Below are 16,181 nucleotides of genomic sequence, written 5' to 3'. Positions count from 1 at the left end.
TCTCTTTTTTTTTTTTTGATGAGTCCTCCGAAGAGTTCATCAATTTTGTTTACCTTTTCAAAGAATCAGTTCCTATGTTTATTGATATTTTCTTGTGTATTTTTTAGCCTCTAATTCATTTATTTCTACTCTGATCTTTATAATTTCCTTTTTTCTACTAAATTTAGGCTTTGTTGTTTCTTCTTTTTCTAGTTCCTTTACTTATAACATTAGATTGATTTAGCTTTCTCTTGTTCCTTGAGGTAGGCCTGTGTTGTTATGAATTTCCCTCTTGGAACTGCTTTTGCTGCATGCCAAAGATTTTAGAAAGTTGTGTTTCCACTTTCATTTGTCTCAAGATATTTTTAAAAATTTCTCTTTGATTTCTCCGTTGACCCATTGGTTAATAGCATGTTGTTTAGTCTCCATGTGTTTGTATCTTTTCCAGGTTTCTTCTTATAAATGATTTCCAATTTCACAACCATTCATTGTTGTTGAAAAAATACTTGACATTATTTCATCTTCTTAAATATATTGAGACTTGTTTTGTGGCCATGTCTCAATATATTGAGACATGTTATGTGATCTTCCTGGAAAATGTTCAATGTACACTTGACAAGAATGTGTATTCTGCTGGTTTTTGATAGACTGTTCTTTATATATCAATTAAATACATGTGATCTATTGTTTTGTGTAAGGCCAATGTTTCCTTGCTTTATATACAGGGTGGAGCAAAAGTAGGTTTACAGTTGTTCCTGTGGAACATAATACAATAATTAATAAACAATAATAAAAGAATAAACTCTGTGTTTCACGTACTCACAACTGTAAACCTACTTTTGCCAAACATTATATTTAGGTGTTCCTATGTTGGGTGCATAAATATTTACAGATGTTATATCCTCTTCGATTGATTCCACTACCATTGTGTAATGCTTTTCTTTGTTTTTTGTTGGTCTTTGTTTTAAAGGTTTTTTTTGTGGGGTTTTTTTTCTGATGTAAGCATTGCTACCCCATCTTTCTTTTCACTTCCATTTTCATGGAATATCTTTTCCCATCCCTTCACTTTTAGTCTGTGTGTCTTTGCTGGATGTTAATGTAGTTCTTCTCTGTTACTTTTATCTTCTCTTTATTTCTTCCCTTGTGGTTTGATGGGTTTCTTTAGTATTATGTTTGATTCCTTTTTCACTTCCTTTTGTGTATTTACTGTAAGTTTTTTCTTTGTGGTTACTGTGAGGTTCACATATAACATTCTACATATATAACAGTGTCTTTTGATAGTAACTTGAACACATTCTAATGCTTTACATTTTTACTCCTCCCCCCATATTTTATATATTTATGACACATTTATATCTTATCATTTTATGTATCTCTTAACTAATTGTATTTTTAAATTAATTTTATGACTTTTATTGTTTACTCTTCGTACTTGGTTTACAAGTGATTGACCCACTACCTTTATTATTTATTTAGTTTTTCCTGTGTGGTCTTTTCTTTTGCATGTTTTCTTATTATTAATTAATGCCTTTTCTTTTTAGCTTAGAGAACTACCTTTAACATTGCTGGTTTAATGGTCATGAACTCCTTTAACTTTTGCCTACCTGGGAAACTTCTCCTCTCTCCTGCAGTTCTGAATAATAATCTTGCTAGGTTGAGATTTCTTGGTTGGCAATTTTTTTCCTTTTAGCACTTTGAGTATATTATGCCATTCCTTTTTGGCTTGTGACATTTCTAAGGAAAAATCCCAATTGCCTTTTTGGGTTTCCTTTGTTTGCAATAAGTTGTTTCACTCTTGCTGCTTCTAAGATCCTCTGTTTATCCTTAACTTTACCACTTTAATTATAATGTGTCTCTGTGTGTATCTGTTTTGGTTCACCTTATTTGTAACTCTCTGGGATTCATGGACCTGGATGCCTGTTTCCTTCCTCATATTAGGGAAGTTTTCAGTCATTATTTCTTCAAATAATTTTTCTGGCCCTTCCTTTCTTCTTCTAGAACCCCTATAATGCTAATATTATTCTGCTTGATGTTGTTCCAGAGGCTCTTAGGGATTTTCACTTTTTAAAGTTATTTTTTAATTTTGCTGTTTAGTCTGGGTGTTTGTTTCCCATTGCTTTGTCTTCCAGCTCACTGATTTGTGCTTCTATTTCATCCATTCTGCTGTTGACCTATCCCCGCCCAGTGTATTCTTTAGTTTAGTTATAACTTCTGTTTGGTACTTTCATTTTTTAAAAATCTTCACCCAAGGATATTTTTTCCATTGCTTTACAGAGGGTGGACCGGGGGGGGGGGGGGGGGACAGAGAGAGAAACATCGATGTGAGAGAGACACATCAATTGGTTGCCTCCTGCACTTGCCCCAACTGGGGCTGGGGATTGAGCCTGTAACCAAGGCACGTTTGAGCTGGAATCAAACCTGGGACCCTTCAGTCCCTGGGCCGACACTCTAACTACTGAGCCAAACCAGCTAGGGCTATTTAGTACTTTCTTATATTTCTATCTCTTTGTTAAAATTTCTCTGCATTCATTCTTCTCCTGAGATCAGTGAGCATCTTTATGACCATGATTTTGAATTCTTTATCAGGTAGATTACTTATCTCTATATCCTTAAGGTCTTTTTCTGGTTTTTCTTCTTGTTCTCTTATTTGAAACATATTCCTCAGTGTTCTCATTTTGCTTGACTCTCTGTTTATTTTTATGTATTAGGTAAAACAGCTACTTTTCTCAGTCTTCAAGAAGTGGCCTTGTGTAGGTGATGATCCTTCTCATTTACCTCTTGCTTGTCTCTTAAATTTTTGTGATTGTCTAGTCTGCCTGAGTTATTCTTGATATGCCCTCCCCCATCAGTGTTCCAAGGGGAGGAATCTCATTTAGCACCTCATTTCAGGCTTATTGGAAGTCAGACTCTCAGGCAGCTGCTTTTATACTTTGCAACTGTATACAGTCCTGTGGGACTGCAATCATTGTCCCTGCTGGCCTCCAGACCAGGACACCTGGGTGACAGTTGCCAAAACTGGGACTCCAGACTAGCATTTAAGCTTTTCTTGGAAGTCTCATTGGAGCCATAGTGAGGCCAAGAACGTGTGCAAGGATGGAGTCTCCTGCTTTCATTCCCTCAGAGCACCTCCTTAGTCTCTAAGTATGCAGGAAACCAAGGCCTGTCTTGCAGGCTGAAGCTCCAGGCTAAATAAATAGGCCTTTTCACTGCTGTTTGTGCAGTGCCCTGGGGGTAGCAACCTGCCAAGAAACTGTCTTTTGTATTTTAACAGTCCCTTGGAGATTTATGCCAGCCCTCAGGCCACCAGGATGAAGCCTCAAGGGGTGTCCCTTGTGTGGATTGAGTACACTCTCTGGCTTTAACAAGATAGCTGTAGTATGTAAGGAGTGGGGCTCACTAGCTGGTTTCAGGAAGGCGTGGGAAAGTGTCTTAACTACCCATGCTCTTGGGTGACAGTGGTACAGCTGGTGAGTGCTCTATTTGTGTGCCCACAGGCTTTAGGCAGGAGGTGGGAGAATGCTGCAACTGCTTGCCAGCCCTGACAGGGAGCAGGGTGATTTTGCAAGGGCTGGCACTTGCAGACTTTAGCTAAGGAGCAGGAGAATGCTGAAGGTCCCAAATCACCTGCCCCTTCCAGGCAGGAGGGAAGTGTTCCAAAATGACTCCTACTTTTATCTGGTTTTAGGAAGGCAGTTGGGACTCTGACCACTTGCCCACTGAATTAGCAGGTTAGGTAGGAAGTGAAATAATGGCTTCCACCAGCTTCTCTGCCTCTGGGGAGCTTTTCAACTGGCTGGAGAGTCAGTGGTTTTAGGTTAGCAAGTGAATCTTTCCCATGTAGTCTGGGTGCTTTTTTAACTACTGTTTTGTTGTTGTTGTTGTTTAGTTTTTGCTGGGTCTCAGGTTGAGTATAACTGCACATGGGTCCTTTAGATGGGGAGTCTCAGTTTCCCTGAGCACTTTGGGTCTCTTCAATGTCAACATCAGCCCCACTGGTTTTCTAAGTCAGATGTTGTGGAGACTTGTCTCTTCAATGCAGCTCCCAGGGGTTCGGGTACTCTAAGGACAGAGACACACATCCTGTTTCACTCATTTATACTTGAACAATTCAGGAAATTCCCTATGGCACTTTTCGCCACTTGTTTCCAACCATGACCTGTTTTTATAAATGAATATATTTTAACACTAACAAAATTGAATACAACTTAGGTTACAACTCTGTAGACTATAATAGTTTGAACACTTCCAGATTTGCAAAGGGATATTTGAAATTCTTAGTTTATTCCATCTCCTTAGTTATGTGTACTTCATGCAGTCACATTTTTCTGCCTGTTTGATATTTGACATATATATGTGCCATTATTTATGACTTTATGGTTTATTTTAAACTTCAGGAGAATTAAGGAATAATAGAACGCTGGAAATAATTCCTAACTGGATTATAATTTAAAGATTCAACAGCACTGTAAATTTTTCAGTAATATTAAGTATTGTAAGGCCTTGCTCACAGAACATAAATAAGTTCGTCCGAATCAGTAATACTTTGAATTTCCCTCTTGGCAAATCTAATCTTCCTTCTACTCTAAAAGTAAGTTGTTCTTTTGGAGGATTTAGAATAATTAAGGAGCTATACCAAGGATGGGATTTAATCAGAAATGGTACCAAAAGCTGTATTGGGGCTGGTGGGATCTAGCTGAGGAAAGACTGTCTGATGTGTTTCTATATAAACCAGTGACCCTACTTTTCTGAGTCTGAAACATGAATTTTGACGTAAGAGATGATAACTAGTCACAGAAAACAAGATAATAATATTAAATCACATTCAGACAATTCAAACTTTAGTCCTAACTTTAACATCCTCAACATTTTTAAACCAAAAATCATGTTTACATCATAGGGGTTGAATATCTGGGCCATCAGATATTAACATGCAGTAGCAGCAACTATCATGTGAGCAACCACTAAGAGCTGGTATTACGCTAGGCATTTATATTGTGTGTTTAGTTCTCAAAACAGTTCTGCATCATATTGCTTATCCCCATGTACAAATCAGAAAACTGATACTAAAAAGGTTAAGTCACTTACTTAAACTAATGTAACTGGAGGCAGAATTTAAACCCAGGTCAACTAGACTTAGAAGCTGTGCTCTTTCCACAATACAGTGCTAAGAGTTGTTGAAGAGATGGTTATGAACACTCTAATTTGCTTTTCAGAAATTCTATACGGAAGGCACACATCTATGGAATTACTTTTAGTATTTCACAAGCATTTATGTATTTTTCCTATGCCGGTTGTTTTCGATTTGGTGCCTATCTCATCGTGAATGGACATATGCTCTTCAGAGATGTTATTCTGTAAGTAACTTAAAATAAGATTATTCTATAATAAGGTTTCAATAGGTCTATGCAAAAGTGTACAGTAGGAGAAAAATTCTCTTGTTCTAAGATGAGGTTGGAGAGTTGGATCAACTACAGAAATCTGATCTTGTCAATACTATAAGGACAGTTTAATCATTGGATTGGGCAAAAACCAACGAAGCAGGAAGAGATTAACCAAATAACTTATATGCATAACCTAAGGACACAGACAATAGTGCAGTGAAGGCCTCAGGGGCGGGGGCGAGGTAGAATGGATCAATCGGGGGAAAGGGAACATCTGTAATACTTTCAACAATAAAGATAAATTAAAAAACAAAACAAAACACGAACCAAGCTTATGAAAATCATCACAAACCAGAGTTTTAGGAATACATAGAACTCCACACAGGAGGATAGCACATTTTCTCATTGTATAATGTAGGCAGATAGAAATCATAATTAAAAAGTTGCTGGTGACCATAGACTGAAACAGAGGGTTAAATAGCTTGCTCTTTATCAGCCACCGAAGATGGCCTTGTCAGTGAGATGGGAATGCTTGACTGAAGTCTGGCAAAGGCTCTGTCCCCTAACAGGATTCGGGGTGACCCTGTCAACATTTGCCCCTTACTCTCTCTCCTATTTTCTTGGTTTCCAAGAATAACCAATGGTCCTTCCAATTGATGCATTCCTCTTTTCAAAATATGCTAAATACATTTAATTAGGTTACTGTCTAGTCTGGCCAAAGGGAAGCCATTCTCTTTAACATCATTTGGCAAATTTCTGCTTTGACTGAATGATTTTAAAGCACTAGTGAACAAACTTTTTTTTAAAAAAAAAAAAAAAAAAGTCAAAAAACAAGGAAAGTGAAAGTGTTTAAAAAGCTGTTCTTTTATTTTCATCCAAAATTAAAATAACCATGAAAAAGTACATAATCTTTGTACCACCAATCAGGATCCCAGCAGGAAAAAATTACACTGCAAATGGAGTAATTAAGGGCCTATTTACAAAGGTGTGAGAAGTGTTAAAGAAAACAGAGCCCAGGGGAGCTGTTAACACCTCTTGGTTCCCATTTTAAGACTGCTAAAACCCTAAGTCTATGGGGCAAGAGAAGGGGACGACTATCAGAACCCAGTGTGGGGGCCTTCTTTGGTCAGGGGACACCAACAGCACAACAATCCAACAAGAAAGCAACCAACCAAATACCCTGGCCTCACTCTCCTCCAGCCCTCACATCCCCTGCTCGTCCCCTTCATTGCCAAACCCCATCAGACGCCAGAGCACAAGAACACCTATTGGTGCAGTCCATGAACAGTAAGCCTGACAGACCCGGATGGTACAAAATAGAGACGGGTAGAGCATAGAAAGTGGTTCTGGAAGATTAAATGGAAATTTGCAGTTCAACTCTAGGATTTACAACTTGTTGTATTTTTATTGTGTAGAAAAATCCCTGAGAAAATTGTTCCTGCTTTTTTGTTGTTTCTTTTTTTTACCATCAAAATGTTAAATTTTGGGTAATTGGAATTGAGTTTTTAATCTTTCATGCTAAAGCTAGATTACAGGTGTATAAGAAAGATAGGCAACTACATGTGAGTTCATCACTATTTTAAAACTTAATTTTTGGTAAACTTACCACATATTTAAGGCAGAGCCTTACTACACCCACCATTCCAGTCCCCATGTATTTAAAACACATTTTAATATCTTAGATTTAAAAGCTTGGCAGAAGAAAAAAAATTAAGTTCTCCATTATTACTAGAGAGAGATTTTCTTCCCCTGCCCTCTCTCTGGGGAACTCTGGTGTCAGAAATACATGGCTTTGTAGAGATGGAGATCCTCAGAATTGTTAGCCCTTCATAAACGTTGTTATAATCCATATCCGTTCTTTAAAGACTAGTTAATTAGAAAATAGACCTTTAGCTTAGGACAACTCCTTTTTCAGGGTAGTATCAATAATTATTTTAATTTTAAAAGGAAAGCTAATTCTAGTAAAGTCTTACTTTTCCTAATAAAAAATCTTTAACTCGGTGGTTATTGTTCGTGTAGAAGTACAGAAGAAATCACACACTGGAAGTCAGGGCTGTAGATTCAATAGGAAACATCACTTCTTGCTGGTGCTGACCACGCCCTTAATAAGCACTCTGCTTCAGTTCCCTCAACTCTGAAAAGGGTACAACTAGTTATTAAAATCACCTGAGATCACAGATCAGCTTCAGTTATGAGCCACTTCCAAAAAGAGAAGAACTTTGGGAAGTTACATTAACTCTAGGAAATTAGAGACTCCTAAGGAAAAAGAAACCCTCCACGGTGATCTGCCTCACCTCTAGATTTCCTTTGTTACTGGAATTTCATGGGAATGTGTGTGCATAGGGCTAGGGTGGGGGCGTAAGGGAGTAAACAAATATCAGTACCGGTGAGCAGTATGTCTTTGGGCTTTTAAACATCATGGAGCTAATAAAACAGGCTAATGTTTTAATCCCTCTTGTTCCGGGTCTAGGGTGTTTTCAGCAATTGTGTTTGGCGCAGTGGCCCTAGGACATGCTAGTTCCTTTGCTCCAGACTATGCCAAAGCCAAGCTGTCTGCGGCCCACCTGTTCATGCTGTTTGAAAGACAACCTTTGATTGACAGCTACAGTGAAGAAGGCCTGAGGCCTGTGAGTTCCCTGTTGCCTCATGAGTGCTTGCTTAATTTTTTCCCTAAAACTTTTCTGTCTGCTAGATTGTAATCACAGGGTACATTTGTAGTGATTACACTGACATTTATTTATCTTGGTGATATTTACAGAGTTAATAGCTGGCCAACTTTCCTGGCATTTTAAAATTTCATAGGGGGTTTCAAGGATTCTGAAGTTTAGCAAATCAAAAGTAAAACACCAAACATCCAGGTGTACTAGAACTAGGTAATTTTTATGAACACTGTTAGTCCTTTCTGCATGAAGGTGTATGTGTATAATTCTGTATGTAAATGTAATTCGCCATGTGGCTTTAAACACATCTTGTAATGACTGAATTACAGTTTGTAAGAAGGCAGCTTTATTCAGAGTGACCCTAGACTTCACTGTTTCCAAAGTTAACTCAAACTTAGATCGGAGGGCTCTTTGCATGACAAAGCTGCTGTCCATTTTAGTGCACGAGAAGCAATGTGGGCAAAGAGATAGGAACTAGTCTCTTCCAGACTTTACCAGGTATTTCATGGTCTGAGAAAATTGCTGTGACGGGGCTGTCCACTGAGGCTGCAGGTAGAAACTGCCTTAAATCCTCATGTCTTTGAACCCTTAGCCACGGGTTGGCTCCAGCCTCCAAACTGCCTTTTGAGAAAGCTTAATATTTGTCTTGAAGGAACCAGCAATTGAGTTTAGACAACTGTTTGTAATATGACTATTTAATGTAACCTGTACCCCCGTCTCCCATCTTCATTTTATATAACAATTTTCTATCAATATTAACTAGTGCTAGCACTTGTACTGAATATGACTTCTATGTTTTTCTACTACAGTCTTTGGTAAAGTTTCCTTGAAATAATACTTTTTATTACAATAATTATCAGACCAATTATAATAGCAACATTAAAAACATTCTTTTAGGATAAGTTTGAAGGAAATGTGACATTTAATGAAGTCGTGTTCAACTATCCGACCCGGCCCGATGTGCCCGTGCTTCAGGGGCTGAGCCTGGAGGTGAAGAAGGGCCAGACGCTGGCCCTGGTGGGCAGCAGCGGCTGTGGGAAGAGCACGGTGGTCCAGCTCCTTGAGCGGTTCTACGACCCAATGGCCGGAACAGTGGTGAGCACACTTCCTTAAATTAGTCACCTGACTGAAGGCAATATTTCAAGTGGCTAAACCGATATTCCCAAAATGGGAAAAACTGGACAAGTAAAGACCCACAATCCTATTTGCTACAATGGCCACATTCTATAAACCCTAAACTGGCACCCACAGTCGGACAGATACATTGGGACAATTGGGTAGAATGTCTGGAATTTAGTGTCGTTCAGAAAATATTGAAGTTGACCTCTGCCTGCCATGGGCCTTTTGAGCCAGACTTACCCTCCTAAATAAACCCTCAATTCCTGGTTTATAAAGGTACGTACAAACTCCTGCCAGAATTCTAAGTAGGCTGCCAGGACAGGCCAGTGCCTGCTGATTTCCTCCCCACCTCCTTCCGCTTTGCCTTCTCTCCACCCCTGAACTCTAGGCGCTCTGACTTGGAGCCTCATCTTCAGCCCTTTCATGTTTGGCTTTCATCACTGATTTCTGGTATCTAGCCCCTGGCTCTCTTCTGTAAGTGAAGCCTTGGCTCTGATAATGCCTGCCTTTTCCATTGCCTTGGGTGGCACCCACTGACCTAGCCCTGGGAGCCCACCCCCATTTAGACAGTCACCGAAGTGTCAAACCTTGTTTAGCTGTTTATTTTTGGAAAATCTTCTGCTTCCACTATTACAGTTACTCTGCAGTTATAAATATAGGCAAATCAGCTCAACACCCTGTAGGTGTGCTGTGCTAATACTGTGGCGGGAATTTCTTTATTGGGAGGTCAAGGCTAATTGGACTTGCGTCTGTCCCTTCACTGGTCAGTTACCTCGCAGGAAGCTGCATTTTCAGTTACTATATCACAAGGCTGTAGAAGCAGCATCATGCCTCCTGCTTACAGCAAACAAATAAAATAATCAAAACTACCACCAACAAAACCATTCTCCCAAGGACACTGCCCTTTGAGCTTGGTTCACTTTCCCTTGAACTTTTGTCCTTAGTGCTGTCAAAAAAGGAAAAGTTTGAGGCTGGTAGTTCTCAGGGGATAGAGGAGTGGAAGTAGGCCAGGAGGTAACGAACTTTCAGAATGTGCATTTTGTTCTGGTGTGCCTGCAGGAGGGAAATAAAGTCAAGTTGAAAGGCTGGAGTCATTCAGGGGACGGCAGATATGAGTAGAATACCTAATTTCAGGCTTCCCAAAGGCAGGGGATGGTACACTTGCCTGGAGGAGGGCAGATAGGACAAAGAGAGGAATGTGAAAGGACGAAATGTGCCACCATTTGCCAGTTAGACCAAGAAAGGGATGGCATTACCATCATCAAAATCATTTTGTTGCCTACGTTGGCCTCCCAAAGTGTAAGTGCTTCGAGGCTGTGAGGCTGGGTATTTCACAGACTGCTGATGCCCACATGCCCCAACATCCTCCCAATGGTTTATCTAGTAACTTACTGACTTACTGCTTAGTTATTTTTTTTTCTTTTCAAGCCCTTCTTATAGTTTGTGGACTTTGGTTTTCAGCTCCTAGATGGTCAAGAAGCAAAGAAACTCAACATCCAATGGCTCAGAGCCCAACTCGGAATTGTGTCCCAGGAGCCCGTACTGTTTGACTATAGCATTGCCGAGAATATTGCTTACGGAGACAACAGCCGGGTTGTATCGCAGGATGAGATTGTGAGTGCAGCCAAAGCAGCCAACATACATCCTTTCATCGAGACCTTACCCCATGTAAGTTAACTGGCAACTTCTTGGATGAAACCAGAATCACCTCTACCCTGTTTTCCTCCCCAAAACAGTTCCTGAAGTCATACTCGAACAGTCGTGTATCAGAATGTGTCTACTTCCAGCTCTCTGACCTTGGACAAGTCTCTGAACTTCATGATACCAAGTTTCCTGATGTCATGCCTACCTCATACAGATATAGTGGGGAGCAAATAAGGTGATATTAAGTTAATGCACCATATCTCAGGTTGCAAACTGGTGGGCCGCATTCAGACTGTGGCCAAGTATCCCTTACGGTACTTTTTTTAAAATTAAATACTTTGAGATAATTATAGGTTCACATGCAGTTGTGAGGAATAGAGAGATTTTATGTACCTAGTTTCTTCCAATGACAAAATAACAAAACCATGATGCTGACATTGATACAATCCATGGATCTTATTTTGACTTCCCCAGTTTTATGTATATGCATTTGCATGTGTTTACACATCTGTATCTGTGTTTAGTTCTCTGCAGTTTTACTCCATGTGTAGATTCATGTCTCCACTATCACAGTCAAGATACAGAACTTCTAGCACCACGAGATCCCTCACGCTGCCCTTTTATAGCCCCTTCTTCCTGCCCTCACGGCCCTCAACCTCCGTCAGCCACCAACTGTCCACTTCTGTAAACTTCTACTTTTAGAATATTATATAAACATACAGTAAGTAACCTTTTGAGATTAGCTTTTCTTTCTCACCCAGCCTCATTCCCTGAAGCTGTGTGTTATCTATAGTTCATTCCTTTTTATTGCTGAGTAGTGTTCTATGGTATGGATGTGCCTTGTTTAACCATTCACCTGTTTCCAGTTTGGGGCTATTAAAAATAAAGCTGCTATAAATATTTGTGTGCTAGTTTTAGTGTGAACTTTTTATTTCTCTGGGAGCAATGCTTAGGAGTGCAGTTGTTAGGCATATGGCAATTGCATGTTTAATTGTATAAGAAACTGCTAAACTGTTTTCCAAAGTGGCTGTGCCGCTTTACATTCCTACCAGCAAGTATAAGTAATAGTTTCTCTGTATCTTTGCCAGTGTTTGCTGTTGTTACTTTTTCTTTTCTTTTTTTACCAAGTTTTGATAGGTGGATAATGATACCTCACTGTGGTTTTAGCTTGCATTTCCTAATGGCAAGTGATGCTCAGCATCTTTTTATATGCTTATTTGCCGTCTATATCTCCTCTTTGGTGAGGTGTCTCTTCATGTCCTTTGCCCATTTCCTAATTTGATTGTTTTCCTACTGTTGAGCTTTGATAGATTTTTATATATTCTAGTTATTAGTCCTCTGTCAGATATGCAGTTTGCAAATATTTTCTCCCAGTCCGTTGCTTTTTTTCACCCTTTAAACATGGTCTTATGTGGAGCCAGTTTTTAATTTTGATGAGGTGCAGTTCATCAATTTTTCCTTTTACAGATTGTGCTTTTGGTGTCAAGTCTAAGAATTCTTTGTCTAGCCCCAGGTCCTAAAGATTTTCTCCACCTTTGCCCCACCTAAACATTATGGTTTCACATTTTACATTTAAGTCCAAGCTCCATTTTAGTTAATTTTGGTATAAGGTTGTTTTCTTTAATGATTCATTCTGTGCCTTTGGCAAGGACATGTACTCTCCCATTTCCATGGTCCCCTAAGCCCCCTATTACCTCATTATAGCTGCTATAAATGTAGCCAAAGTGCAATGTTAGCAACATGTACTTGAAAAATATGTGAGGTAAGAGTTCAGTGAAAAATTTCAGCAGCTGGTGAACATGAGTAGTCCTGGAAAGATGACTGGAAATCCCTAAACCTGAGGGCAGGGGTCATTCAGCTAGCACCCGAGGGTTCATTGGATTAAACTGAAGTACAGCTTATTTGTACTGTTATATTCTGCTGTGATTACTAAAGCACATTCACAAATAAAATTTAAACCTCCATGTTGGGTAGCCTCAGCAACCCTTTACACACAGCCACTGACCTCAAGTATTGGATGTGACTGAACAGAAAAACGAAGCTTCAGCGTTTATCTAACTGACATGGGACTTTAGGACGTGAATTCACATGATGTACACTGAATTCAGTTCACTGTCAACGGAACCGACTCAATCTGTACTTTTATTCATTCTCTGCTTTTTTGGCTTAGAATGTTCTCTCAATATCAAGCCTCCCAACTTCTCTACAAAGCTACCTTTAATTTACCTCCCCTTTCCCCTCTCCCACCTTATGTCCACAATTTCTCTTTCCCTCTGTGATCTTTCACAGCATGTTGTGCATACTACTCATTTGGTGCTTACTTGGCCTTACATTGAATGCTGAATATGTATTCTTTTCTCTTCAGCTTTATTCCTACCCTGAAGGAATCAAAATCTAAAGTCATTTTTACATTTCCCACAGTTCTGGGCATATTTAAGTAAACGAATGAGTTTAAAAGAGAATAAATTTGGTTCCTTGTGGGTAATATGACTACATCAAATTAAAAAAAAAAAATTAAACCTTAACATTTAACCTTTTTAGGACTCCAGTGACATCAGATGACATTATGATAATGGTGGGAATTCGAGAATTTGTTGTAGAATACCACAAATTGAGAACTAAAGTCATTAGTTTTCTATTTTGATTTTGAAAACAAACATTTTGTTAAATGGGGGGGGGGGGGAATGCATTAAATGGACAACTATGTAGCTGCTACAGAAACTTTATATTGATTCCAAATATTTTTTCCTTATAAGTAGCACTGTCATATGTTAAAGTAAAAGTTTATTCAGTATAGCATTTTTCTGGGTTAGAACTGTATTAATTTTATTAATGACTGACTTGCAGAAATATGACACAAGAGTGGGAGATAAGGGGACTCAGCTCTCAGGAGGTCAAAAGCAGAGGATCGCCATTGCCCGAGCCCTCATCAGACAACCTCGAATCCTACTGCTGGATGAAGCTACATCAGCTCTGGACACTGAAAGTGAAAAAGTATGTCCTCCCACCTCACATCCCATTTAATTTATAAAACAGAAGTTTTTTGTGCCGTTAACTATGAAAAAAAAAATATGTAAGCACAGAAATAAGTAAATATAAATTCAGACAGTGGTTATTTTGAGGTAGGATATATTCTTACTCCTTTCAGTATTTTCCAATTTTTCTAAAATGATCATTTCGTTTTAGGAACACACTAAAAGTAAAGCATTCAAAAGAAAAGGCTGCAGAAATAGTTTTTAGCACATTAACAAATGGAAAAACTGGAAAACATAATACTTAATAAAAGAGAACTAGTTAAGTAAAAAATATTGTGACTAGTTAGAAATTTTACCTACTTGTGAAGATTATTTACAGTGCGAGAATCCATTATTATATAATGTCAAATTATATAAATGCACATGAATAAAGGCAAAGATTCAAAGAGATAAGAACAATTTTTGGATGGTAAAATTTTTAAATTTCTTTTAATGCTAAAATCCATTTATAAAAATTTTAAGGTAAGGCTTCTGTTCTGATTTATCACTAGATTGTCCAAGAAGCCCTGGACAAAGCCAGAGAAGGTCGCACCTGCATTGTGATCGCTCACCGCCTGTCCACCATCCAGAATGCAGATTTAATAGTGGTGTTTCAGAACGGCAAAATCCGGGAGCACGGCACACACCAGCAGCTGCTTGCACAGAAAGGCATCTATTATTCCATGGTCAGTGTCCAGGCTGGGACACAGAACTTATGAACTCTTGTTATAGTATCTCTTAAAAATAAACTCAAATCCTTCTACAACTTTTGCTGACTTGTAAAATAAATTTCAATGTCATTGTAAAATATAGATAGGTACATCCAATTTGGGGGTTGATATTATAGCATTTAAAACTTTGGAGTTATAAATCATTAAGACACATTTCTTGATGAAATATGAAAACAGCTTAGCTCTTCCTGAGTTATCAGAAACAGAGAAAAAAGGAGCAAAGTTCAGGTATATAAAGCTGTAGAATTAGTAGAAGCCAGAGACATAGGGACAATCCTTATGATCTTGAATAGTTGGGTAGATGACAGGATGTTTTGGGAACAGTTTTCCCAAGTACAAAGAAAATATAAATTGTTCAAAAACATATAATTTGGTAGGTTTCCAAATTATCTTATTGGGGCACTGAGATTTTTAAAAATGAATGTATCCCCAGCTTTATGATAGTCCAAGAGAAAATGAAATTTCCCTTAGACAAGGTGACTCTGCAGGTACACATTCATTTGATAAGTCAAAAAGAGACATATCATTAAGTATTTTAAAGAAGAATTTAAAATTCATGAATTATTGCACCTATCTATTAATGCAATTTGTAACCTTGGAGATATAAAATGCTATTTCTATAGCAACTGCATTACTTTTTACAAGTAATTCTAATATTCCCAGAATGTCAATCCACTTCTCCTAACAAGAAGGAAGTATATATAGATGAAGAGCAAAAAAATATCCCAGGCAACCTTTGGAAACTAACCACATTGAAATGTTTTTCCCATAACTTACTGCAGCAATATCAGTTCATTGCTGTGACAAGTTGTTTAAGTCAGTCAAGTATTCAAACCAAGTTCTTCTATCTGTAATAAACCATATACTATATTACCAAAGATATTACAGATATGACCATGTGTATCAGTAGACAATTTCAGATTAACCCAGAGAAGAATGGGGAAGGGGTACTAGCAGTGACTCAACATGAGCAGAATTCAAACTACCATTGTGTAATTATTCCCAAAGTTGCCCAATGAGGGTCATGGGGCATCTGCCCTGGAAACTTTCATTCAGTTGGTCTGGGTTGAGGCCCAAGAACCTTTCTGTAAAAAGCAATCCAGGTGATTTTTAACTTTAGGAAATGTAGGGAATTGTGTTAAAGCATGGGTAAGAAGAGGCTTCTCTCCAGGAGGTGATCGGTTTCTGAAATACTCAACTTTGTTTTTAAATAATATCTAAAATCAACCAAATGAATCTAAAATCCCTGGAAATTTAATCTGCAAAATTGTACTAGTGAGAAAATGTCCACAGTTCAGATATCAAATACTATAGAAGCCAACTCTGAATGTTTTCACACACACAAAAATATACCGATTTTATCAAATTCAGGACATGAAAATATAAGAACTAAAAGGACATCCAACCAGTATACTAAATACATTGTCATCTTTGTGTGATATAGATTGCTACAATGGCCCCAATTAATCATGTCCCCTCTGTGCCCACTTATTTACATTTATAGTAATTTACAAAATGACTTTGTTGCTCTTGTCTAGAGATGAGACTTTCCCATACTCATTAAATCTGGACTGCCCTTGTAACTTGTTTTAACCAACAGAATACAAAAGATGTGACATCACGCAACTTCAATGTGACTTCAGAACCTAGGCT

General features: G+C 38.3%; 2 protein-coding genes across 4 annotated transcripts in view; one reads left to right on the top strand and one right to left on the bottom strand.

The window, feature by feature from the left end:
• ABCB4 (ATP binding cassette subfamily B member 4) overlaps positions 1–14,579 on the top strand; it is a 70,494-nt gene extending 55,915 nt beyond the window's left edge. Inside the window, exons 22-27 of the mRNA XM_016218867.2 lie at positions 5,193–5,333; positions 7,831–7,987; positions 8,918–9,115; positions 10,601–10,807; positions 13,631–13,777; positions 14,310–14,579. Coding sequence (XP_016074353.2) covers positions 5,193–5,333; positions 7,831–7,987; positions 8,918–9,115; positions 10,601–10,807; positions 13,631–13,777; positions 14,310–14,516 — 1,057 coding nt within the window. The 3' untranslated portion in view covers positions 14,517–14,579. The remainder of the gene's footprint in view (positions 1–5,192; positions 5,334–7,830; positions 7,988–8,917; positions 9,116–10,600; positions 10,808–13,630; positions 13,778–14,309) is intronic.
• The window catches only part of CROT (carnitine O-octanoyltransferase), a 48,955-nt gene continuing 46,551 nt past the window's right edge, over positions 13,778–16,181 (bottom strand). For 2 of the 3 annotated variants that reach the window (XR_015715176.1, XR_001603640.2), the window contains 2 exons: positions 15,306–15,376; positions 13,778–14,450 (listed from right to left, as the gene is read on the bottom strand). Coding sequence is in view for 1 of the 3 variants with exons in the window: in XM_087821128.1 (XP_087677254.1) it covers positions 15,373–15,376 (4 nt within the window). In the remaining 2 variants the exon portion in view is untranslated. Of the gene's footprint in view, positions 14,451–15,268; positions 15,377–16,181 lie in introns of those variants that run through there. The other variant, XM_087821128.1, reaches the window with a different exon arrangement.

This window comes from Miniopterus natalensis, chromosome 10 (assembly GCF_054644295.1).
Source record: "Miniopterus natalensis isolate mMinNat1 chromosome 10, mMinNat1.hap1, whole genome shotgun sequence".
NCBI classification, from domain to species: Eukaryota; Metazoa; Chordata; class Mammalia; order Chiroptera; family Miniopteridae; genus Miniopterus; species Miniopterus natalensis.
Note: the sequence above shows the minus strand (reverse complement) of the source record. Positions and strands in the feature narration are given on the sequence as shown.